This window comes from Molothrus ater, chromosome 1, assembly GCF_012460135.2.
Source record: "Molothrus ater isolate BHLD 08-10-18 breed brown headed cowbird chromosome 1, BPBGC_Mater_1.1, whole genome shotgun sequence".
In the NCBI taxonomy this organism is placed as follows: Eukaryota; Metazoa; Chordata; class Aves; order Passeriformes; family Icteridae; genus Molothrus; species Molothrus ater.
Window position 1 is genome coordinate 152064061 of NC_050478.2, and position 26616 is coordinate 152090676.

The following is a 26616-nucleotide window of genomic DNA, read 5'->3' on the forward strand; positions in this document are numbered from 1 at the left end:
TTGAAAGTGTTCCAGGCCAGGCTGGACAGGGCTTGGAGCAACGTGGGACAGTGGAAGGCATCCCTGCCCATGTCAGGGGTTTGGAATTCAATGATCCTTGATGCCCCTTCTAACCAAAACAATTCCATGATTCTCTGGCCTCTTCTCATCCTCCTCCTTCCAACCCAACAGTGCAGAACCTACACCTGACCCAGAACTCCCATTCCTGTTGTTCTACAGCTCTGTTATCAGTTTGTTTCCCTTAGGAATACCCCACAAGAAAGCACCAAAGCCTCCCAATGTCCCAGTTCACCACAATTCCGTGTCCATCCCTACCTGGTGCAGACGGCCACCTTCTCTGGATCATGGATGTAGGGGCAGCTGTCACCCCGATTGCACTTCCCAAAGCGGTTGTAGTACATACAATATTCCTTCTTTTTCTTCTTCTGCTTGGCTTGACGGATGATGGCCAAGCTCCTCTGCACAGCACGGCTGAAGGAGAAAGAGGGACAAGGTCAGGGAAAACCTCCAGCTCCAACACCACAATGACAAGGAGAAGACAGCACAACAATACCTGAAACCACAGAGGAGCCCATCTTTGCAGAGTGAAATTTAGGAAGTTCATGCTCATAAGCCCTTAAATATTTTCAATTTTTGGCTGATTTTACCCCAAATCATTAAAACTCAGCAAGGTTACACCAAAGTCACCAGTAAGATCCCTTCCCACTCCCATAACTCCGATTCTCTCCTCAGATTTATGAGCATGGAGAGGGTTTCCCACATTTTTGGGGAATATGGTGAGGAAGGAAACATCCTCTCCTTGTGCAGCACAGGATGCCAAGGCTGAATGACATGGAGGGCTCTTCAGCACATGTCCCACCATCTGGGCCTGATGGCATTCATGGCCTTCAAGTGGGCACCTGCTCATGAACCTCACAGAACGAGCACCCACGTGATGGCCACAGGAACAAAAAGTACCACCAATGAGCAGAAAAGCTCCTTTTTAATTGCCTGGTCCCACTGGAAGCTACTTAAGGAGCTCAGAAGTTGCTAAGCACATGTTTTCCATGAGCTTCCAGCTGGAGAGGGAATTACCCAGCAGCTCTTGGGATGTGCGGGACCAGGTGGGAGAGGGGAAGTGTTGAGACCCAGGTGAAGACAAACCATGGGGGGCACATCAGATCTCTCCAAGTGGATAATTCAGCGGTAGGGCACAGTCAGATCCAGTTTGATGAGGATGCAGTGCATTATCCATGAAAAACACAGGTTCAAGGAAATTATTTTCAGAGGAAATGCACATTTTAACCTCTGTAATTGTTGGTTGTCTGCAGCTCCTGGATTAAAAGGAGGTGCAAGTCCAAGTGTAAGGTCCTGGATGGGTAGTGGGTAATCCCAAGCACAAATCCAGGCTGGCTGGGGAATAGATTGAGAGCAGCCCTGAGGAGAAGGACTCAGGGCAGTTGGTGGATGAGAAGCTCCACATGATCCAGCCATGGGAGCCCAGAATGTCCCGGGCTCATCCCACAGTGTAGGCAGGAGGAGATGGGGAATTTCTGCCCCTCAGCCCCACTCAGGTGAGATCCCACCTGCAGAGCTGCCTCCAGCTCTGGGGTCCAACAGTAGAGGGATGTGGAGCTGCTGGAGCAGATCCAGAGGAGGCCTTGGAGATGTTCCAGTGGCTGGAGCCCCTCTGCTCTGGAGCCAGGCTGGGAAAGCCGGGAATGTCCAGCCTGGCTGTCCAGGCAAACCTTGGAGCCCCTTCCAGTGCCTAAAGGGGCTCCAGGAGAGCTGGAGAGGGACTTGGGACAAGGGATGGAGTCCCAGGAAAAGGGGGAATGGTTTCCCACTGCCAGAGAGCAGGGACAGATGGGATATTGGGAAGAAATTCTTCCCTGTGAGGGTGTGGAGGCTCTGGCTGAGCTTAAAACCACCTCGAAGTAGAAGCTGCGGAAAAGCAGAAGTCTGAGCTTCACCAAATTATCCTCCAGTTCAACAGCTGCTCCTGAAGCTCCTGATTCCCTCATGAGCATAATTCCAAAGATGCAGCACGTCATTCCTGCTTCCCATGAGTACAGACCTGGCGATGTATCGGCACGTTGAGGATCTGCTCAGGCTGGGTGTAAAGACCCCAGGACTGGGTGTGGAGTGCAATCTCAGTGCTGGAGAGAGAGAAAAACATGGATCACTGCTTGGAATAGAGAAATTTCGCAGGAATTCACACAGCCCTCAGTACCTCAGGTCCAAAAAAATGATTGGAGGGATGGAGACCCTTTGCTGTGAGGAAAAGCTGGGAAATCTGGGGTTATTTGGCCTGAAAAAGAAAAGGCTCCAGGGAGAATTTGGAGCCTCCTCTAATGCCTAAAGGGGCTCCAGGAGAGCTGGAAAGGAACTTTGGACAAGAACCTGGAATGGCAAAACAGAGAGAATGGCTTCCCACTGCCAGAGGGCAGGGAGAGATGGGATATGGGGAAGATATCCTTCCATGGGAGAGTGGGGAGGCCCTGGCACAAACTGCCCAGCGGAACTATGGATGCCGCATCCCTGGAAGTGTCCAAGGCCAAGCTGGACAGGGCTTGGAGCAACCTGGAATAGTGGAAGGTGTCCCTGGCCCTTGCAGAGGGTTGGAACTGGACGATCTTCAAGCTCCTTTCCAACCCAAACCATTCCATGATTCCATGATCTTATTTAACCCAAAGCACGGAGCTCCCAGAGAACCAAAGGACAACGATGCCCTTCAGGGACTTCCCACTTCTGGAGCAGCCCCAGCATAAGTGCTCCTTGCCAGCCCCAAACACAGCAGGAATTTTTCCCCTCAGCACCCAAACATGCCAGAACACTTCTCCAAGCAAATCCCACGCTTCCACCATCAATCCAACAAGTTTCCACGCTTGGCTTGGCCGCTCCCCGCAGCTGGACAGGGAAGCCCAGCGCCTGCTCCCATCCACGCACGCATGGAATTAAATCATCCTTGACTGGTGCAGGGAAGAATGAATGGGAAAGAAAGGCTGGATTTGAGTCTTCCAGGTGGGATGAGAGCGGCTCAGTCACTCACCTGCCAGCCCGGGCGTGTTGGGAAGTTGAGCGAGTGGAATTTGATTGCGCGGCACCGCGAGCTGTCACTCGGCTGCCGGCGTCGGCAAAGCCCCATCTGTTCCCTCTGCACATCAAATTCCATCAACGGGGCGTTTGAGCCACCACTGAGATGGTTTTTTTCCCTGTTTTTTTAAAATTCCTTCTCATCCCAAGCTGTAGTAGCATCTTTTTTTTTGTGCTAGAATAAACATTTGCCAACTCTGGGATGCTCCGAAGACTCTGCTGAAGAACCTCCATAAAGGGCAAGGTTGACTTCCCAAACAATGTAGGGAGAAAGCCCCAAATGAAAATCCATTAGGATAGGGCTGGAGCATCCTCAGCCCTCTGGAATTGTGTTTAATATTCCTTAAACCTACACCAGGAATCAGCTCCTGAAGGCAGCACACAGTCCTTCTAAATATTTAATATTTGGGGATAAAAGCAGATACACAGGGATGAACAAGTTTGGAATCACAGAATCATGGAATGGTTAGAGCTGGAAGGGCCCTTAAAGGTCATCTTGGCCAGAAAGGAGGAATCACTAAAGAGATAGAGGATAAATAAAAGGCTCAACAGCCTCCTGCCTGTGGGCTGGAATTTTTTATGTAGCAAAAATACATCAATGAAATTATTTTATTGGGCTTTTTTCCCTCAGTTTTCTTTTGCCAGCAAGAAGCCATGCAATAACATCTCCCATTCCAGGAATTAACTTGCATCCCAGAGGGAGTTTAACTACCCAAGAGCTTGTCCCATCCATGACAAAATCCATGTGAAATCCATCCAGGTCTGGCAAAGCACCTGGAAGCTGGCAAATAAAATCCCCATCCACATTTTCCCATTCCCTAATTATTCATCCCGTGTGCAAATCCTCCCCAAACTATTAGAAAATCACCCAAATATTTCTCCAGGAGGAGCCAAGCCAAGAAAGCTCTGTAATTAAACATTTCCCCATCCATTGGGATTTACAGAGAAAACTCAGGCTCTGTCATGAGGGTATTTTTTGAAGCTGCTGCATCGTGGAAAAAAAAGTTTAAATAAAAATAAAAGCTTTGTGTACATTCAAGTAACAAGAAGGGGGTGCAGGAGAGGGGATTGGATGTTCCCGACTTTTCAGGAGGTCCAAGGAGCCTAAATTTGGATTTTTAGGGTACTTTTCAACTCAGAATTCCCAACTGGTCACAACAAGAGATTTATATTAGTAAACACATTAATGAATAAATATTCCTGGCATTGGAGAGTGTATTATTGAAACTGGGGTGAAACTGGGACATCAAAAGACACTGAAAATGGGATAAGGGTTAAATTCGAACATCAGGAGCCAAAATTTGCTGCAGTCTGGCCTAAATTAAACAAAAAGCTGAAATGATGCCCCCAGGGCTTGACTTTGGGAGTCTCATTTGGTCCAGACAAAACACTGGGCACATCCCAGTACCAGATCTGTCCCGTTTTTCTCCTCAATCACTTCCCAGCCGGGGAGAACATCGGGACACAGCAGTGCTGTCGGATCAGGAAAGTGACTCCCACATCCTTGGCACTGCCCAAGTCCTTCACTGTGGAAATTTAAAGTGGTGCCATGGTAAATTCTTCCCATGTGTATGCTCCAAGGCAGCGGGAACAGAACAGAGAGGGGGGAAAAAAAGCAGGAAAGTAAGAAAAGCTGCCACAGAGAGCATCAAGAACTGCACACTGAGGGCTTTTGAAGTGATTACACCTAGCACAGTGGAGTCAGCCGGGATATTTTCCACCCAGTGGAAGGGACAGGTGAATTTCTCTCCCCCTTTCCTGATGATTCAGTCGCTTGCAAGAGCATCATCCGTAAGGAAACCCACAGCCCGTGCAAACAGGGCTGTTCCTCTTAATGCATCATCCCAGCCCGACGCTGGCGGCACCGGTGGCTCGCGGTGAGAAGTGATTGTTGTTCCCAATCCAGCCGGGAGACTCGGCGCGTCTCTCCGGAGGGAGCGGGAGCTGTCATGTTCATTAAATGCATGATTACAGCTATGATTAATAGCGGGGGCTACAGCCTAACTCCTTTTTTTTTTTTTTTTTCCCCCTGCTCCTAGGAAGGAATCCACAGCCAAGCAGTCCCGCGGTGTTTTCCGCAGCGTTTGGCTTGATGTTTGGAATTCCAGCTTTTGACGGAAAAGGGGGAAAAGGCACAATTTATCCTTGTCAAAGAAAAAAAATGTTTAAAACGAGTGGGTTGGATGCTGCACCCCTGCACCAACTATAGGTTTGTTAGGACCTTTTCAAATCCTTAATCCTAAAACTCAGCTCAAGCAGATCCAGGTTCATCTCCAGCATCCTGGGTGGTTTTTTTTTTTCCATAACCCCAAAACACAGCTCGAGACTCAAGGTCCTTCTCCTCCAGGGAAAGGTTGGCAGAGATTTCCTTGGCAGCCCAGGAACTGCACTCAGGAGCAACACTCGGTGCTTTCCAGCATTCCCACATGGGTATCAGGATGCTCCCATCCAACCCAACACTCCTGCTCAGCTCCCCATCACCCAGGAGCTTGGGATGCAACAAACACACCCCAAAAACAATATTCCAAATATTCCTTTGAGTTAAACATTGGCTGCAAATATCACAGTTAATTATCACCTGCTTAATTATTTAGGAAGGACTTTATTGCTCCAAGGTGCAGCTCAAGGATCAGGACCTCATCTCATGGAAAGGTCTGTTGGAGCATCTTATCCAATAATTCACTTTTTTTAAATGGTGGAAAAGCTGTAAAAAACTGAAAAAAAAAGGAGAAATCCAGAAAAGGGAGAAATCCAGAGTTAGGGTGAGCTGGGACCAAGGGGTGATGGGTAAGAAGGTGAGAACACTGTTAGAATGATGAGTATTGAGTATTAAGCCCATTGCGTCCCATCTACTTCCACAATCCCAAATCAAGGATAATTTGTGGAAATCTTCCTCACAGAGGGAAAAAAAATCAGTACAAAACTGAAACAGGCAGAAAAAAAGGAAGACATTCAGAGCTGGGGTGTGGTAGGGCCAAGGGATGGGCAAGAGGGTGGGAACATTGTTAGAATGATGAGTGTTGAGTCTCAAGCCCATTGCTTCCCATCTACTTCCACCATCCCAAGTAAAGGAAAATTTATGGAAATCTTACACACAGAGGGAACCAACCAGGGGTTTGCCCAAGCAACGACAGGCAGGTGGTCAGCTCTGATGGCCAGTGCTCCAAACTGGGGATGAGCACAGCAGGGTCATGCCATTTTTTGCTCACCAATCCCATGGTTTTGAATTGTTCAGTTCCTTATCCCTTTTGAGCTCAGTCCTTTGGCTCATTGAGTACAATTCCTTGGGTTTGGGATTCCTCAATCTCTTATCCCTTTTGAGCTCAATTCCATGGCCCCTTGAATCTCAGTGCCTTTTCTTTGGGATTACTCAGTTTCTTATATCCTTAGTCCCTTTTGAGCTCAATCCCTTAGTTTTGGGATTCCTCAATCCCTTGGCTCCTTCCCCCTTAATTCCATGATTTTGGGATTGCTCAATCCTTTTATCCCTCAGGTTCAGCATCACCACACAACCTCTCCTCAGCCTGTTCCCACACGACCTGGAAAAGGCTTCCTTAAACCACACTGGCTCCTTTAATAGTTTCCATTATCGTCCCACCTCTCCCACCGCAGCCTCCTTCGGAAAGAGCCGAGCGATTCATTTTCCGAGTCTCTCCTTGGCTTTATTGCTGAACCGAAAGTTTTGAGGCTGCACTTGGGGAAATTTATTTCTTTAATTATTATTCATTTAAGTGGGTTCCGCGGATTTCGAGGATCAGCACTCGCAGCTGCTGGGGGTCATTTATTTCCTTCACTGGACAGCACAAGTCCTCATTCCGGAGAAGACAACAGAAAAAGAAGGGATGAGCTGCCTCTAAACAATCAGAGATTTTCCTGTTTTCCTGCCTGACTGTCCCCACATCCTATGAATGTCCCTGAGTCAGATGGTCACAAGTGTTGTATTAACAAAGCAACTTCAATTAATGAATCGGCTTCAATTAATGAAGCAGCCCTGGGTTGGATGTTGTCTGAGCAGATGTGGGCCAGGAGCAGGATCTAATCCCTGCAATTCCAGAGTTGAGGAATTGAGCTCATAAAGTGAAAGGGATTGAGTAATCCCAAAGCCAAGGCATTGAGATTGAAGGGGCCAAAGGATCGAGCTCCAGAGGGATAAAAGAACTGAACAATCCCAAAATCAAGGGATTGAGCAGTGCAAGATGAGCTCCAGAGGGAAGATTGAACAATCCCAAAACCAAGGGATAGAGCTCAAAGGGGCCAAGGGATTGAGCTCAAAGGGGGTGAGGGATTGAACAATCCCAAAATCAAGGGATTGAGATCAAAGGGGCCAAGGGATCCCACAATCCCAAAGACAAGGCACTGAGACTGAGGGGGCCATGGAGCTGATGTGAAAAAGGGTAAGGGATTGAGGAATCCCAAAAACAAGGGATTGAGTTTAAAGAAATTAAGGGACTGAGCTCAAAGACACTGAACAATTCCACAAACAAGGGATTGAGATTGAAGGGGCCAAGGGATACCTTAATCCCAAAGACAAGGAAAGCTTTGAGAATGAAGGTGCAAAGGAATTGAGCTCAAAATGGGTAAGGAATAGAAGAATCCCAAAACCATGGAATTGAGATTGAATGGATTAAGATTTAAAGGATTCCCCAATCCCAAAGAAAAAGCCTTGAGATTGAAGGCACCATGAAACTGAGCTCAAAAGTGGCCAAGGCATTGAGCAACCCCAGAGAGAAAGGACTAATCTGAAAAGAGGAAAGAATTGAGGAATCCCAAAGGCAAAGGACTGAGTAAAAAAGGAGCAATGGGACTGAGATCAAAAGGGACCAAGGGATCCCATAATCCCAAAGAAAAAGCACTGAGATTGAGAGAGCCAGGGAACTGAGATCAGAACAGATAAGGGACAGAGCAATCCCAAAACCAAGAGATTGAGATTGAAGTGTCCAAGGGATTAAGCAATCCTAAAACAAGGGACAGATCCTGGAGAAGCCAAGGAAATGAGCTCAAAAAGAGGCAAGAGACTGAGCAATCCCAAACCCAAGGAATTCACCTCCAAGGGAGTGAGCACAAAGGGATCCTGGCACCAGCAACACCAAAACCAGTGGAAACCTGAGGACAGAAACATTCCAAATTTCCCTGCTCTCACACCTTGGTGCATTGGGCTGGTCTCTCCTCCACCAAAGTCTTCCTTATCCCTCCAGTATGATCCCAACACACTCAACGTGCGTTGAAGACAGAAGACAGGGTCATGATGAACAAACAGGAAGTTTGGGATGTTACCATGGACATGGGGAAAAGACAAAGCCTGGCACAGCGGAACAAATCCTCCCTAATTCCTCTTAAAATTAAAAGCAGAGACAGGTGATGGATGGTGGAAACATTCCAGTCCAGAATCCCTCTTTTCCTTCTGTAAAAAAGAGTGGCTCAGTGGAAGGAGCATTCTCACAAGCGCTGGGCCAACGGCAGCGCTGAGCATTTCATCATCCTTGAAAAAGTTGGAAGCATGATTCCGTGACATTCAGCACTTCCAAAATTAGTTGATAAACAGGGAGGCCAGAGAGCACTTTCTTCCCGCTCTATGGAGTGTGGAGTTCTCCCACTGCAGCCCAAATCGTGTTCAGGAGCATCCGTCACCTGTCCCCAGCCTGATGCAGTGGAGGAGTCCAGAGATGCTACAATGGATGGAGCCAGGCTGGGAGAGTGAGGAATGTCCAGCTTGGAGCAGAGAAGGCTCTGGGGAGAACTGAGAGCCCCTTCCAGTGCCTGAAGGGGCTCCAGGAGAGCTGGAGAGGGACTTGGGACAAGGGATGGAGTGACAGGACACAGGGAATGGCTTCCCACTGCCAGAGGGCAGAAGTAGATGGGATACTGTGAAGAAATCCTTCCCTGTGAGGGTGGGGAGGCACTGGCACATGTTACCCAGAGAAGCTGTGGTTGTCTTATCCCTGGAAGTGTCCAAGGCAAGATTGGGTGGGGCTTGGATCAACCTTGGATAGTGGAAGGTGTCCCTGCCCATGGCAGGGGGTTGGAATGAGATTCTTTAAGCTCCTATTCCATGATTCCATGACCTTCCATCTCCCCAGCTGATCACCTTTGCAGCAGAGAGGGGAAACTGAGGTAGGAGGGGATGTTACACAGCAGGATGGAGATAGGAAGTGCATCCAGATGCAGGGAAAATCCCTCCCAGTTCTGGAAGGCTGAACTCAGCCACGTTTTAATTAATAATTTGTTTCTCTGCGATCAGAGCCACCATCACAATGTGTGGGAGACGCCTCAGCTTGAGAGGACTTAAGACTCCTCTTAAGCCTCCACCTTTTCAAACTCATGGTTATCTCCAAGGCTCTGGAATCTATGGTCATGGAGACAATTTGAAACTCCCAATAAACAAAATCACGTTGTTTAAGGGGCTGGCTGTCACCTCTGGAGTCCCCAAAGCCATCAGCCTTTCTCCAAACAAGAGCTAAAACCTCAGCATGAAGAAATCATGCAGGCGATGATTTGCCCATGGAAAAATAGCCTGGACTCTTGGAAAACCCTGCTGGAGCCAGCCCCAGCTCACAGAGTGCAATTCCTCTCTCAGCAGCAGCAGCGGCTCGTGCAGAGATTGGGGTCAGGGCTGGTTTCCGGACAATGTCAAACTTTAATTTGCTTTCTGCTGCTTTCAATCTTGTATTTCCCCCTCTGTATTTCTTTGTGAAACACTACATCACCCAGGACCTTTTGCTTCTCTCCCTGATTTCATGGAAATTCCTCAAGAGCCTGGAAAATGCCTTAGCAGCTGGAGAAAGAAATGAAGGAAAAGTTCCTTGTGAGAGGAGAAACCCAATTATTCTGGTTGTTTAATTAATTGCCAAGTAGCCAATGCTTTCCACAACATCCCACTGCTGATTTTCCAAGACTTCTGCAAAGTGAAAAAATACATGGGTGCTGAAATACCAGTTATCCCAAAGGGAAAGAGCCTTTCCATGTGTGATTCCACATTTTTGTCTTGCACAGGGATGAGCAGAGAGTGTTTAAGCTCTGGGTTTTCTTCTCCATCCTTGCCTGAACAATGAATTATGCCACATGCGAGATCCCTATCCAGCTGGAAAGACAAAAAAAAGTCTTCTTATTTCTATATTTTAATTGCAGTTTTCCAGAGACAGGTGTGGAAGGTGCAGAAATCCTTTGGGAGCAGAGCCACATATGGGATGAGAGCAAAGTTCTCAGCAGCTGCACAGGCCGTGGTGATGCTGTGATTGCTCCAGGGAGATTTTTTATGTTCAAACCACCTCCAGAAATTTTTCCTGGTACTGCAGTGACACTTTCCTTGTCCTCAAGCCATGTACCCTCCTCGCCTCTCCAGCACCAACAAAGCTGATTCCAGAAGAGCCATGGAAAACTGCTCTTCCCATTGCTCCAGGTAGCCTCAAGATTGATCCCAATACAGCACAAGGATGCAGGAAGTGCAGCCCCAGGATCAAATCTAACTCACCACCAGCATCCATCAATAAATCACTTGGGAATGCTACGATGGTGTGGATGGATCAGCCCCAGTGCCCGGCATCAGATTTTGTACAGTAGAGATAAAAATCCCCAACCCTATAAATCCAGGGAAAGAGCAGAATTATAACCCACTGGAAGTAAACTCCAAGCTATTAAACTGTCAGGAGCATTTCCCATCTCTCCCCTATTCCAAACACACAGGTGCCTGGCACTGAAAGGGAAAGGAAAAGCCGTTTTTTTCCATCTTTTAAATAAACTTTGTCAAGTGTTGAAAACACAGAGCGTTGAGCAAACGTTCGCAGCCGATGAGAACACACAAATCTTCCGCCCTGCCAGGCCCAGTTATCCTAAGGCAAGAGGAATCCGTGGAATCCATCCTTGGGAAGGAGGATGAATTGTGGGGAGAGATGAAAGATGACATGAAAATACTGATTCACAGCAGCTCCTCAGGTTTTGTGGTTACAAAGCCAACTTCCTATGTGGAAGGGGGAAAGGGGCAACAGCAAAATAAGGAACACCTTCAAAACAATAGATGGGACTGTATTATGAGGGAATAACCCTGGAACAGATATCCCTCCTAAGTGGGACTAATCAAACCCAGTTCTCTGAATGAGACCTCACTAGAAGACATGGTTTCAGTGAGAAAGGAAAAACGCGGGAATCACATCTCTTCCATGCCCTGTCACCCCAAATCCCCTCAGGTACCCCCCACAAGCAATTCCAAGGCCTGAATCAGCAGAAATCCTCCCATGATACCTTTGGCTTCATCCCTCTTCCAGAAATTTGCCTCTAAGTTGGTGTTTCTCTGCTTGGTCCCAATCCAGTGATGGATATTCATGGACAGGCCGAATCTATCAGCCTTTGCTGAGTTGCCCAAATGAGACTTTGCTCATTTGTCTATTTCCAGACAAATTTAGAGACTTCCTTGCACTGGGATAAATAAAAAAATACACCTTCTTGCTGGGAGGCAGGACCTTTTCCGCCCATGTCCTCCCCAAGAAGAAGGTCATTAGCCTGTTCTTAAAAACATCTTTAAAATAATGGTGATTTTAGAGCCAAATGAGTCCAGCATTTCATCATCCTTGTCCTTGGAAAGCTTTTCCACAAATTTAAGCCCTTTGGTTTTTGGCTGCTCCACCCGGCCATGGAGAGATATCCTTCCTTAGCCTGGCAGCTCCAGATCTTCCACTTTTCCAGTCCTTCCAGCCATCACTTTTCCCCAGGACTCTTCCTAGTGATCCAACTCTGTCCTGAAATACATCCCCTGCTCCATCCAACAACATCCCTGTCCATGTCCTGAGGTTTCACCCCTTTTCTTCCATTCCTGCAGGATATATTCTGTCTTTAGTGACATCTTCAATCTCCAGAGATGGTGCTTAAGGCAGAACCACCCTCGAGCTGGTTTTGTGCAGCCAATTATCCTGATCCAGTACCAGTAGCAAAGCTCTTGGAAAAAATCCAAAATTTTTTCCTACAAACCTCTGAGCTGTTTTATGGCTACTTTTTCTGAGTCTCCAAACTCTGATCCACCTTCTCCAGTTTAACTATTCCCAAAAATTCTCGAAAAACCAGTTAGGGAGCAAAAATATTTGCTCCCTAATTTGAGACCAAGACATTTTAAAAATACTTTAAACACAGTTAAAATCTGCTTTTTTTTAAGAGTCACACTTGAGACGTTAAACACAGGAGGAACTGAAGAACAAATTTAATCAAAGCCACAATGTAAAGCTGGGAATTCATCAAAATGGGGCATCATTCCACAGTTATCTGCAGAATGATCCTCCCAAATTTTTAGGTCCATATTGAACGTAATTTGATGAGCATCTCAAGCACATTCAACCTTGTGGTGCTGTTTGAAGTTATCCAAGATTTTGCCTGTTAAACCAAGTTTAACGGCGCATCTCCACAAGCTTGAATTAAGTCTGACTTAAGAAAACCTCAATTCTCCTAAACTTTTAATTTCTCCAATTCTCCTAAACTTTTAATTTCCCCTTCAGAGCTACTATAAAGCAAGAACAGCACTTGCCACCATGGGATGTCCACCACCTTCACATCTGGAATTCTATGAGGCCAGAGGATGAGTCACAACCCACAGGCTGGGAATAAACAACTAAAAACTGAACTCAATGGATTGTGGACATGAACTGGGACAAATTCCTGCTCACCTGCTCTGATGGGAGTTTTGGTGCCCAGGTCCCTGGCCCGGACAGGGCTGCTGGAAGTTTTGGAGAGTTTGTTGGCCGACACCTGGTACATGACGCCGCCGATGCAGCGGAAGCCTTTGTTCCTCCAGCGCTGTTGGACGAGCTGGGATTTGTCACCTTGCAGTGAGGGTCGGATCTGGTTTAACAATGGGGATCTGCAGGAAAAATAAATTCAAGGTCAGCCCAAATTTGGGATCATGTCACAAAGAGGTGTTACTTAATGAGTGAACCATGGGATCAGAGACTCACGGAACGGTTTGGGTTCAAAGGGACCTTCAAGATCATCTCATTTCAACCCCATTCCCAAGAGCAGGGACAGCTCCCACTAGAATTAAGGAGATGTATGGAAGAAGCAGGGATGTTCTTCCTGTTGACAGAGGAAAAGGTCTGATTCCTCATGACTAATACCAAAAAAATTACCTTCAGGGACTCTCCCCCAACTTCTCCCACGCTTGCTTGCACCTCTATTCCCAGAAGAAACAAGGAAATGTGGATGCAATCCCATGAGAGAATCAGCAAGATGAGACCTTCACTGAGCTTAGCCAAGTTTTATGGAGCTCTACAAGCTTTGACATCCCTGGAAGTACATCAAAGCCAGGTAGGTTGGGACTCTGAGCAACCTGATCCAGTGGGTGGCATCCCTGTCCATGGCAGGGATTTGGAACTAGATGGTCTTTATGGTCCTTTCCAACCGAAACATTCCGTGAGTCTGTATCTTTGCTATCATTATTCCTGTTATGAATCAGATACCACAACTTTAATATTTTTATTCTGACCCCAAATTTGGCTCTTGGAAGGATTTTCCTCAATCCGTGCATGGGATAAATCACCCAAGAGCATTTCTATCCCCCACCAGTCACCTGGAGCTGATGCTGGACCTCAGCAGGGTCTAGTGGGTGGGGCTGGGGACCTGTTCCCACCTCCTCAACTCTCCCTAAATTCACAAACCCAGTATTGAGTCAGTGGGATGGAAATGGATCAGGAATCACAATCCAGTTACTGTTGCCCATAATGTTATTCTGAAGGCCCCAGTAAGTTCTGAAGTGACACCTGAGGGATAAATGTCACAGAATCCCCAAATCTTTTAGATCTGAAAAGACCTCCAAGGCCATGAAGTCCAACATGTGACCGACCGATCACCACTTTGTCAATTAGACCAGAGCACTGAGTGCCACATCCAGGAATTCCTTCAGCACCTCCAGGGATGGGGACTCCGTTCCACCTCGCTGGACAGCTCATCCCAATGTTTAACAACCCCTTCCATGAAAAAATTCCTTCTGATGCCCAACCTGAACCTCCCCTGGCACAGCTTGAGGCCATTTCCTCTCATCCTGTTGCTGGCTGACAGGGAAAAGAGGCCAACCCCCACCTTGGCACATGTCTCAGAGAGGCTCCTCTGTCACCCAAAATCTTGTCCACTCCATGACCTGATACCTCCTGCATCATCCCACCCCTCCCAATCTGCAGCGCAGCCTCCCAGCTCATTCCTATCCATCCCCCATTATCCAAACAGAGCCACTGCAGCCAAATCAAATCTCCTCCAATATCAGTCGCCTTCCTCATTTAGCGCTAATCCAAACAGTAATTTGTTTATGCAAATTAGAGCTCTAATTTTGTATTAGCCCAAACTATGCTCATAATGCTATTAGCAGAACGTATATAAACCGCGCATTACCGGAGAATATCCGTAAATTAAGATCCCGCTATCCTATCAGCGGAATGCAAACCCCGATGAGCATTTCCTTTAAATGAACATGTGCTCCAAAGAAAAAGAGAGCTGGAAAATGGAATAGTTACATTTCCTAATGCTGAGCGTGACAGCCTATTCATTCCGGAGGGCTGTTGCCACTGGCTACCGAGCTCGGAAAATTTGCTGCCTAGTTTTTGTGGAAGGGGATGGGAATAGGATAAATTCCTCATTTTAGTTCCCCCAGGGTTTCCTCCTCATGGAACTGCTCCAGAGAGGAGCATCACATCTTACTGACTTGCAAAGGAGTCACGGTGGTGGTGTAGTTGGGTGAAGGGGGTGATGGAATGAGGGACACTTGGGTCGCTTGTGGATCACCCAGCACATCCCAGAAAACTCCAGCAAGGCCAAGGATATCCAGCAGCGGCTGCAGGACCTGAAGAACGGCCATGTGGCCGTAGTAGGGGCAATAAAAATAATATCAAATATCAAACAGCCGGGAGGGTGACAGAGATGATTCTCACCCTCTACTCTGCTTTTCTGAGATCCCATCTGGAGTTCTGTGTCCAGCTCTGGGGTCCCAGCAGTATAAGGAAGTGGATCTGCTGGAGCAGATCCAGAGGAAGCCATGGAGATGCTCCGAGGGCTGGAGCCCCTCTGCTCTGGAGCCAGGCTGGGAGAGCTGGGGGTGTTCAACCTGGAGAAGGGAAGGATCCAGGGAGACCTTTCCGTGCCTAAAGAGACTCCAGGAGAGCTGGAGAGAGACTGTGGAAAAGGGATGGAGTGATAAGACACAGGGAATTGGCTTCCCACTGCCAGAGGGCAGAATTAGGTAAGATACTGGGAAAGAATTCTTCCCAGGGAGGGTGGTGAGGTGCTGGAATGGAATTCCCAGAGAAGCTGCAGCTGCTCCATCCCTGAAGTGTCCAAGGCCAAGTTGGATGAGGCTTGAAGCAACCTGGGATACTGGAAGGTGTCCCTGCTGGATGAGCTTTAAACTTCCAACCCAAGTCATTCTGGGATTCTAATGAAGGTATTGCAAAACACCACCATGGTTGTGACAAGACCCATCCCAGCTCCATCCATCTCCTCTTCCTCCCAGAGACACATCCCTGGGAGGACCCCAGGATACTCCATTCCTCCATTCACAGGGGCTGTAGTGCCAGTGGATTTGGGGCTCCTTTTTCCCAGTTGAATCAGTCCCTTTAAGGACTTCTGTAATTCCATACATATTCCCTATATGTTATCTCTGGGTAATACATAGAGATATCCACACACATCTATTTCCATATAGATACACATATAATTAAATATATATACCCCGAGTGTATGTATTGAAATACAAGATCTATATATTATACAGAATAACAAATAATGATACTTTCATACACAAATCTATATCTTATCACCTGTATTCTCTGGGCCTCCTATATCCATCAATTATCTCTAGATACTATTGAATATATGCACTGAACGCATATATTGAATTATATATATTCAATAACATCTAGATACGTTCAATACATATATATTTATTAATACTTAGAGATAATTTATATGAGGCCCAGATACTATTTTTATTCTTAGCACTTTATATTATTCATATATTATTGAATATATAGAATATATGTTGAATTACATATATTCACTAATATGTAGGTAATACATATAATATATAGATATTGTTTTCTATATATTATACATTTCATATTTTTCTTAACTCTAGTAGAGAGGAGGGAAGAAGTCAGGGTTTCATCCAACATTCCACACTCTGGTTTGTAGGGAAAGGTTGGGATGTGGCATAGCTGTGGAAGCAATCAGGGCATGGATACACAGATATACAGATCTATAGATCTATAGATACACTATAGATATATACAAACTACATGCAGACATATATATACATAAAGGATAAACATATTTAAATAGATATATGTATTTAAATAGATATTGTATCTATATAATTATATCTATATATTATATGTAGATATATTCATATAGATAAAAATATTCTATATCTTTAGAGATACATTCAATATCTATTGAATATAAATTTACATGTATGCCCTAATACATTATATTATCACATAGATACACATATATGAGATAATACATTAAATTAAATCTTTTTTCGCTGCAATGTCAATAAAATTCAACCCACCCAAACACTGCACAGCCCCAGGAGCTGCTCACACCCCCTAGGCCTGACTCACTGGTTTAAGCACCATTTTAACACCCAGTTGGTTGAATCCCTCAGATCCTCAGGATATTTATTTTCCTGCCTTCCTGCTCTCAGATCACCAAAGTGGTCACACACCTCTCTCATCTTTAGAATTCCTTAGGGATGGCCAAGCTCCAAACTGAGGGAGCCTCCAAATGCAGACACAGCATCCGAACATCCCCACTGAGGCAGGGAGTTGGAACAGGATGATTTTTAAGGTTCCTTCCAATCCATTCCACGAATCTATGATTTTTTCAAGGATTTTGACAAACAACATCAAAACCCATCTCATTCCCCAAAGGGAGTGGGGCTGAACCTCCTCTAATTTAAAGTTGTTGTATTTTTGAGGAGACAAGTGACCTCTGGGTGGTCTCCAAGCAAAGCTTCTGCAGAACATCTGCTCAGGCTGCCAAAGCCCCAAGGGTCACCGGACTGAAGCCATGGAATCATCACAGAATTCTTTGGGTTGAAAGGCATCTTCAAAATCAGTTGGAAACCAAGTTCCAATCCCCCTCCATGGGCAGGGCCACCTTCCAGTAGAACAGGTCACTCCAAGCCCCATTCAACCTTGAACACTTCCAGGGATAGGGAGTCCCAACCAGGAGCTCAGTTTGAACTCACTGGAGGCTTGGCTACCTCCATTTCCAACTTGTGGACAGTGCAAATGTCCAAGCAGCGATGTCTCCTCATCCTTTTATATATATAAAGTAATACTTATTAGAATATTTACTGTATTTATTATTTATTATATTAGGCAGGACATTTATTATATTATAGGAGCCTTAAGAGGTTTAAAATTTAAGGCAAGTTATGCTTTATATGGAAAAACTGCGTCCACACAGAAGAGCGGGGAGGGAACTCAGCTTCCCAACCTTCCCTTAAACTGCACCTACAGGAACCCTTTATTTCCCTCTGAATCCAAGTTGTTGCTCTCAAGTGCTTGTGTGGCCCCAACACAGCCACCACTGTGTGTGTCCCCCTCCCTCTTAGTGACATCCAAGCTGGTGGTGGCAGGGAAAAGCCACCGGCGAGGGCACGGAGCCGAACGCCCACCGCTTTTCATCGGCGGCGGGATCCCAGCTCTCCGTGGAATTGTTACCCTAATGGAAAGGACGGCCTTTGGAAATGAACTGTATTGACAAAAGAGGATAAAATTAACGAGATAATAGCTGGGCCAAGGATCTGAAGAATACACTGGGCCCCTCGACACGAGGGCCTTGTAATTCCCTTTCTGCTGCGCATCCCACGGATCTAAAGAGTCCTCCCGTCTGTCCACAAGGCCCCGCTCTGGCAGGAAATTTCATTAACGCTGGAAAATAGGAAAGGTATTAAGCGTGGATAATGAAGGCTAGAGTGTGAACAGTGCCTTAAGATAGTCTTCTTTCTAGCCTTTGTAATGGGAGGCATGAACTTTCCCTTCAAATCCATTTCTAATCCATTTGAAATACTACAGCAAATTATCTCCCCTTCAGCCCAAGAGCGGCCGGCCAATTTACTCCGAATAGAAGTGACAATGCTCCGGAATTTATCGCCATAACCTTGACTACACAAGGTTGAGGGTTGTCTTTCCCCCACCCCCAGGGTGGACAGCGGAAGAAAAATTTTTAATGAAGAGGGGGTGGAGGAACGATATAAAAATGTTTAAAAACAGCAGTGTAGCTGGTGCAGGTTCAACGTCAACTATGGGAAAATCAGAGCCTGATGCTAAAAATGTTACAAAGGGAGGTTCCAGGCTGATAGAACTCTTAATGCCAGGTTGGATGGGGCTTGGAGCAACCTGGGCTAGTGGAAGGTGTCCCTGTCCATGGCAGGGGTTTCGACAAGATGATCTCTAAGGTCCCTTCCAACCTAAAACATTCCATGATTCTGTAGGATGAGGTTCAGGCTTTTCCAGTGCATCTCTTGAAGCAGCAGCAACTTTGCCTCACTCAGAACATTTCATGCTGTTGCTTAGTAGGTGCTTGTGTTGACCAAGTCTGATTTCCCATGACTAAGCACCACCCAGCTGTGTCCTTCAGAGAATTCCAGAGGCATTTAGGTGGGGAAAATTTTCAAAGATCATCCAGCCCAACCATTCCCCCAGCACAGCCAAGGCCACCACTAAGCCACATTCCAAAGTGTCACATCCAGACAGACATTAAATTCCTACTGGGATGGGGATTCCATCACTGCTTTGGGCAGCCTGCCCAACCTTTCCATGAAAAAAGCTTCCCAATATCCAAACTAAACCTCTCGTGGCACAACCTGAGGCTGTTTCCTCTTTTCTTGTCTCTTGTTCCCTGGGAATACATCCTGAACCCCACCTGGATCCACCATCCTGTCAGGGAGTTGCTGAGAGCCAGAAGGTCCCCTTCTGAGTCTCCTTTTCTCCAGGCTGAGCTTCCCCAGATCCCTCAGCAGCTCCTGGTGCTCCAGACCCATCCCCAGCTCCATTTCCCTTCTCAGAATGGAGCTCCAAACCTGTTCAGAATGGAGTAAAATGACCAAAACTTCAGCCAGGAGCTAGCAAGTCATCCTGGGAAAATACATTCCCTCTTCAAATAATCTATATTTAAGATTATTATTTTATATAGTAATCTAAATAAAAAAGAAAAAAAACTGGGAGATTTCCAAGCCAACATGGAAAATGAAGGTTAAAAACAAGGATGAGTCGCTCCAGCCTGCTCAGATTTAACACCCTCACCCCTCATCAACACAAGACCATGTGATCCAAAAACCCCACCCAAACTCCCACAAAAATTCCCCTACACTTGAAATGTAACATTTTTAGAGTATTTGATGTCTCTAAGTCAAACACAACCCCACGAGCAGAGCAGGAACACCCCAGCGGCGTTTCCAGCCGTCTGAAACGGAGAGGATTTCCTGGCACTGGCGGCAATACAAGTGGCTCTTAAAGAATGGTTTTCTTTTACTGCTGGATTTCTTCTTTGGGCTTAGCTTATATATATTTTTTTTTTTTGAAAGTAATCCTTACATAGTCAGAAATCACATTTGCATGCTGGCATTTGAATCCCGAGGAAAGAGCGGATCATCGCGGGGGCAATGGTTACGGAAAGCAACAGGGAGACAGGTGAGGAAGGAGGGAGCTTGTCTGCCACAAGCCTGGAAAGTGGCAATGGAAAATCCTCATTCAGGAGGGAAAAAAAAACCTCAAAAAATCGTATTTTCCTCAGTCATTCATCATTCCTTAGCAAACAACACAGGATTTAGGGCTAGAAGTGTTCCTCAAACACACCAGGAATGCTCCAAGATGCCCCTTGTAAGCTTCTCCATCTCTATCCTCACCCATCAGATGCCTGAAGACCCCAAACCTACAGCTAAAAGCAAGTAATTCCACTAAAATGTTTGATTTATGGCATTTTTATCAACATTGATGTTTTCTCTTTAAAATAATGAAGGTCAAACCTCAAATAAACACTTTCTACATTAAGATTTAATTTATTTGAAGAACCTGATGGGATAATTCAAATCATTCAGTCCATTGTTGATGATATTTGAGGTTGGAAAGGTGATTGGAAATTAAAAATAGAAAGGGATATGTCTTTTCCCCACATACATCCATAAATACAGAGGATCCACTAGTTTTAAATACACAGTGATGGGCAAAAACACATTAATTTACCCATAAACAATTCCCTCCTTTCAATAATTAGTTCTAATTATGAAACAAACACTTAAAAAAAACCCCTATTTTAATTTGGTTCAATTGAATCTGAATTTCCATTCAAATGCAGCTTAATGTTAATCTCAAGGAAAAAAAAAATAATAATCCAGCCCAGATCTCATTTAGCATTTTCAAAACCTGGGAAAAATTATGAATTTCAATGAGCACCTATTAAGCTCCTAATTACCTAAATAAAGACGTACCTTCCCAATAAATCCCCCTGACCTGGAAAGGAAAATAGTTGCAAATAAATTTAATGGTTATCAACCAATGAGAACAGAGATTCCTCCACAAAAAAAACCCAAAAAAATTAGAAGCATGGCATTACACCTGCAATGAAGTGTTGTGGAGGAAACTTTGCATGGTTTTCCCCAGTTTCCAGATCCCATAGCAGGATATCTCTTGCCAGTCCTTACGTAGACTGGATAACTTTTCAAATAACTCCACTTGGAAAGATCCAGGTACGAACAAAATATCCTGCCTGATCTCCTTGTAGTGGCTTCTCAAAGGGCTGCAAAATTTACAGGCAACTTTGGGCTAAACTGAGGGGGGTCATTCCACAGAATCATGGGATGGTTTGGGTGGGAAGGGACCTTCAAGATCATCCAGTCCAACCCCCTGACATGGCCAGGACACCTTCCTCTATCCCAGGTTGCTTCAAGCCCCACCCAACCCGGCCTTGGACACTTCCCAGGATAAGACAAACCACAGCTTCTCTGGAATTCCATTCCAACTCCTCCCCACTCTCACAGGGAAGAATTTCTTCCTAATATTCCATCTAACCTTGACCTCTGGCAGTGGGAAGCCATTCTCTGTGTCCTGGCATTCCATCCCTTGTCCCAAGTCCCCTTTCCAGCTCTCCTGGAGCCCCTTCAGGCACTGGAAGGGGCTCTGAGGTCTCCCTGGAGACTTCCCTGCTCCAGGCTGGACATTCCCAGCTCTCCCAGCCTGGCTCCAGAGCAGAGGGGCTCCAGCCCTTGGAGCATCTCCATGGCCTCCTTTGAATTTGCTCCAGCAGCCCCACATCCCTTTGCTCTTAGACCCCAGAGCTGAGGCAGCTCTGCAGGTGGGATCTCACCTGAGCAGGGTGGAGGGGCAGCAATTCCTCCTCTCCTGCTGTAGGATGAGCCCAGGACACAGGGAATTTTTGGGTTCCAGCACACGTGGATGAGACACATTCAGTTTTTGATCCACCAACACCCCCAAATCCTTCTCGAGGCTGCTCTCAATCCATTCCCCATCCAGCCTGAGTCTGTCCTTGGGATTGTCCTATCTACTTGCAGGATGTTGGCCTTGGCCTTCCCAAGGTTTGCACTGGCCCAGCCTGTAACAGTCTCTCTGGATGCCATCTCTTCCCTCAAATGTCATTATTCCCTCCCACTGGATTTATTGCCATTTCCCTCTGAAAGCCATTCATCCCCAAGCTGCCATCCCCTTTCATCTCTCCACTGTGTCCATGAAAAGCCAAAGCTCCAGATGGAACTTGGCAGCTCCTGCAGGGCTCATGATCCCACTTCAGGCCAGAGAAAGCCCTAAAATCCTGCCAAAACCTCTCAAAAAACACACAAGATCCAGTAACACCTCGAGGAGCTCAGAGCAGTGGGAGAGGAGAGCTCTTTTCCCTGCCCCTGTTTCCTAAATCCCTACTATTGTTTGTAACCCAATTCATTCCTGCGGGAGATGGAGAGCCTGGATGCAAACCCAGCTCCATGTGCCAAGCACGAAAAACAGGGAAAGAATTTGCCTTGTGACCAGCCGTGTTGAAGGATTGGTGTGGCCAGGTAAGGAGGGCAGGGATGGAACTGTCCTGGGAGAGCTGGGAATGTCCAGCCTGGAGGAAAGAAGTACCTAGGGAAACCTCAGAGCCTCTTCCAGTGCCTAAAGAGACTCCAAGAGAGCTGGAGAGGGGCTCGGGACACAGGATGGAGGGACAGGGAATGGCTTCCCACCACCAGAGGGCAAGGAAAGATGGGATATTGGGATGGAATTCTTGGCTTTGAGGGTGGGGAGGCCCTGGTACAGGTTGTCCAGAGAAGCTGTGACTGTCTCATTCCTGGAAGTGTCCAAGGCCAGTTAGGAGAGGGTATGGAGCAACCTGGGATGGAGGAAGGTGTCCCTGACCATGACAGGGGGTTGGGACCTTCAAGATGCCTTCCAATCCAAACAATTCTTTAAGTCTGTGCCAGGGCCTCCCCACACTCACAGGGATGAACTCTTCCCCAATATCCCACCTAATCCCTAATCCCTTCCTTCCTCCACCACTGCCCTGTTCCAGGGCTTGACAGCCCTTTCCATGAAGAAATTCTCCCTGATATCCAATCTAAACCTCCCTTGGCACAACTTCTGGTCATTTCCTCTTGTCCTCCCCACTCCCTGACAGCCCAACTCCAAACCACCTCCTTGGATTTCCCTCCAGCCCTGGGCCTGATCCCACCGACAGCAAGCCACAGGAGGATCCTCGGAAACAATTCCAACTTCTCCAGCAAAGTTTGCGCTACGAAAACACCTCCCTGGAGATGAGACAAAAGCCCCCTCTGGAGAAGACAATTTCCCAACATAAAGCTGTTTTCAAGGTAGGTCAAGTCTCAGCCCAAACCCCCCTGCCAAGGTCCCGTTAAACCGCTTAGGCTGAGCCTGAGAATGGAAATGCTGACGGTCCCTAATACTCAGCTTTCCATCCCGCTGCTCTAATGCTGGCGGCGGATCAGTGATTACACCGGGAAGACCAGGAACTATTGTCCCGTTAATTAGATTCCTTTTACCCCCATTAGCTCAGGCGATTGGACAAAGTTCATTAGGGTTTAACTCTGATTAGCTGAAATGGAGCTCGTGGCGCTCCACGCAGGTGTTGCCGGATTCAGTGGCTCCGTTTCGGGAAGCTCCAGGACCTGTGTCCACGTGGATTAATCCTTAATCCCTCCCAGACAGTGTCCTACCACCCTCAGTGATGGGCTAAAACCAGAGGGAAAGTGAGAGCAGCTCCTAGACCTTCCCCTGTCCTGGCACAGAAGTGATATTCCTCCCTCTGCTCATCCCTGTAAATCCCATTTCAGAGCTCTGGATGTGCTCCAAGCACTGGAATATCCCAGGAAGGCTAATTGCCGAGGATCATTCCAATGCTGCGTCCGTATCCCTACCCAAACGGTTCCAACTCTGAATATTTATCACAATAATCACTCAGACACGGAGCCAAATCCCACTGGAGGCTTTCCCTTCTGCCTGCTTTCCAAAAATACCTGGGATAATTGCTTTTTCCAAAGATATTTTCCCTTTAAATGCTCCTTTCCTCACGCAGGAAACAGCAATAATATTATGAAGAGCCAGAACAGCTGATACATTTTAATTAAAGCAAATATCTCGGACAAAGAGCAGGATTCCATGGAAAACCAGGAACTCAGCATGGAAGAGGTTAAGAAGTTCAGTGGCGCTGTGCTAAAGGGAATTATCCGCTGGGAAAACACCAGCTACTGTCTGCCTCTGGAAAACCCCATGCCCACAGCTTGGACTGAGGATGGATACACCCACGGGTGATGCATTTTGAAAACTAAATTTAAATTTGATTAATTAATTAAAATTTAAATTAAATTTAGTTACAAAGGCAGAGAAAACCGTGAATAAATTATTTTTTCCCCTTAAAGAATTGGTTTGCCTGACATTATATTAAACTTAAGGAGTAAATAAGAAATTCTGATGTTGACTCAAACTTATTTCTCCAAATTTTAAGCAGGTGGTTGTATATCTGTCTGGTGGTTTCCTTACCATTTATAAGCTGACCCACAAAACAACTGGAGCAGTGTTGTCAGCTCTGATTCCTTGGTGTTAATTCTCAGCATCCCTGTAATTCCATGATCCAGTAAATATTTAATATCAACACTATCTATACCTGGATAAGTGTATCCATAACACATGGAATCATTTACATTGGAAAAGATCATGAAGATCATGAACTCCAAGATCATGATGACAGTCTAACCTGTGACTGGTCCCAAACTTGTCACCCAGACCAGAGCACTGAGTGCCACTTCCAGGCATTCCTTGAACACTCCAGGGAGGAGGAGTCTACCACCTCCTTGGGCAGCATATTCCAACCCTTTCCATGAAGAAATTCCTCTTGATGTCCACCCTGAACCTCTCCTGGTGTAGTTTGAGGCCATTTCCTCTGGTCCTGTCCATTGTTCCCTGGGAGCAGATTCCCATTCCCAGCTGGATCCACCTCTTCTCAGGGAGCTGTGGAGAGCCAGAAGGTCCCTCCTGAGCCTCCTTTTCTCCAGGCTGAGCCCTCCCAGCTCCCTCAGCCACTCCTGGTGCCCCAGATTCTTCCCACCTCCATTTCCTTTCCTGAACACATTCCAGCCCTTCCATGTCTGCCTTCTGAGGGACCCAAAATTCCCTCCAGGACTGAAGGTGTCCCAGCACTACCAGAACAGGGGGATGGACACTGCCCTGGGTCTGTGGACACAACATGGCTGCTACAAGCCAGGTGCCAGTGGCCTCCTTGCCCACCTGGACTCATGTTTAGACACTGCCACCAGCACCTCCAAGTCCATTTCCATCTCTCCAGCCTTTTATCCACAAGACTGGAGCATTCCATGAAATTGCTGTGATCCAAGTGCTGGATCCAACACTTGGCTTTGTTGACCTTCACACCACTGGACTCGGCCCATCCACGCAATTTCTATACACATATAAAATACATATTATATATATTTTATAAATGTAGACATGCATAATTAATAAACACAGATCTATAAAAATTTGGATCTGCTTCCAAGAGAAGGAGGAATAAAAAAAAAAAGGTCCAACACTTCTGAGAGCGTCAGTCCATCAGATACTCACCAGGAAGACACTTAAAGGAACTCAGCTCCGACTCTGAATATATGGAACAATATATTCAAAGGATAAAAATGATTCAAGGGCCCCCATCAAGGGGCAGGGGGCTGGTTCCTTGTCCTAATTGCATCGCCTACATTCCAAAGGATATCACTCCATTATTAAAGGGTCGAGACCATTTTATGTGCTCACATCTCTTCAATTGGAATTTGGATCAATGGATGCATTACAAGCTTTGCCTTTAAGAGCCTAATAAACAACAAGATGGAAAGGAAAATTCGCTGGAAGATGACGCTTTTAAAAATCCATTTCCAGGGGAGAAAACGGGACGTGGTGAAGGGGGGTGCAACTGAACCAAAAAGCTGGAAATAAAGTTGAAAAGGTCAGGATAAACCTGAGAAAAAAAGGGAATTCTGCCTCTCTGCCCTGCTCAGGTGAGATCCCACCTGAAATTCTGCATCCAGCACTGGGGCTAACATCAGGAGGATGTGGAGCTGCTGGAGCAAGTCCAGAGGAGGCCATGGAGATGCTCCAAGGGCTGAAGCCCCTCTGCTCTGGAGCCAGGCTGGGAGAGCTGGGAATGTCCAGCCTGGAGCAGGGAAGTCTCCAGGGACACCTCAGAGCCACTTCCAGGGCCTAAAGGGGCTCCAGGAGAGCTGGAGAGGGACTTGGGACAAATAACGGAAAGCCAGGACACAGAGAATGGCTTCCCGCTGCTAGAGGGCAGAATTAGATGGGATATTGGGAGGAAATCCTTCCTTGTGAGCGTGGTGAGGCTCTGGCACAGGATGCCCAGAGAATCTGTGGTAGCCCCATCCCTGGAAATGTTTGAGGTGGGTGGGATGGGACTTGGAGCAACCTGGGACAGTGGAAAGTGTCCCTGACCATGGCTGGGGTTTGGAATGAGATGGTATTCCCTGCCAACCCAAACTATTCCATGATTTTATAATGTGGATGCTTCGTTGAGATGGACAACAAGCTACTTTTATAAAATAAATATAAATAAATAAAATAATTTATCAGTAAGAAAATTAATTTATCAAGAAATAAAATAATAATTAAAAAATAAATAAAATAAAAGCCCTGGCAGCATTTGCACTTCCAAACAGACCAGAGATGCTTTTAATCAGGGATTGTGGGGGAAAATTTGGGTAAGGTTTGGGTTTTATAGGATTCTGATGGCTCCATCAAAATTTGGCATATTGTGTTCAACGTGTGCCCAAAGACCAAACAAATTAATTCTTGCTCTGTCATTAAATTCAAATTAGCCTTTCCCACACCAGACTCATACAGAGCTGTCTCACTCTGCCGACACCAGACCCAGAGCAATCCCCAAACTCCCCCAAACCTCACAAAAATCTCCAGGATAACCAAAAAAATGGGGAAACCTTCCTAAATGAACCCAAAACTTGCCTCCAGCTTGTAGTACTGACCCAGCCCTCGAGATGGTGAGATG

The 26616-nt window shown here is 46.4% G+C and overlaps 1 protein-coding gene across 4 annotated transcripts in view; it reads right to left on the reverse strand.

Annotated features, from left to right (window-relative positions):
- ZC3H3 (zinc finger CCCH-type containing 3) overlaps positions 1-26616 on the reverse strand; it is a 137394-nt gene that overhangs the window by 29799 nt on the left and 80979 nt on the right. For all 4 annotated transcript variants that reach the window (XM_036397118.2, XM_054518596.1, XM_036397127.1 and 1 more), the window contains 3 exons: positions 12720-12913; positions 2057-2138; positions 316-471 (listed from right to left, as the gene is read on the reverse strand). In XM_036397118.2, the coding sequence (XP_036253011.1) occupies positions 316-471; positions 2057-2138; positions 12720-12913 (432 nt within the window). The remainder of the gene's footprint in view (positions 1-315; positions 472-2056; positions 2139-12719; positions 12914-26616) is intronic.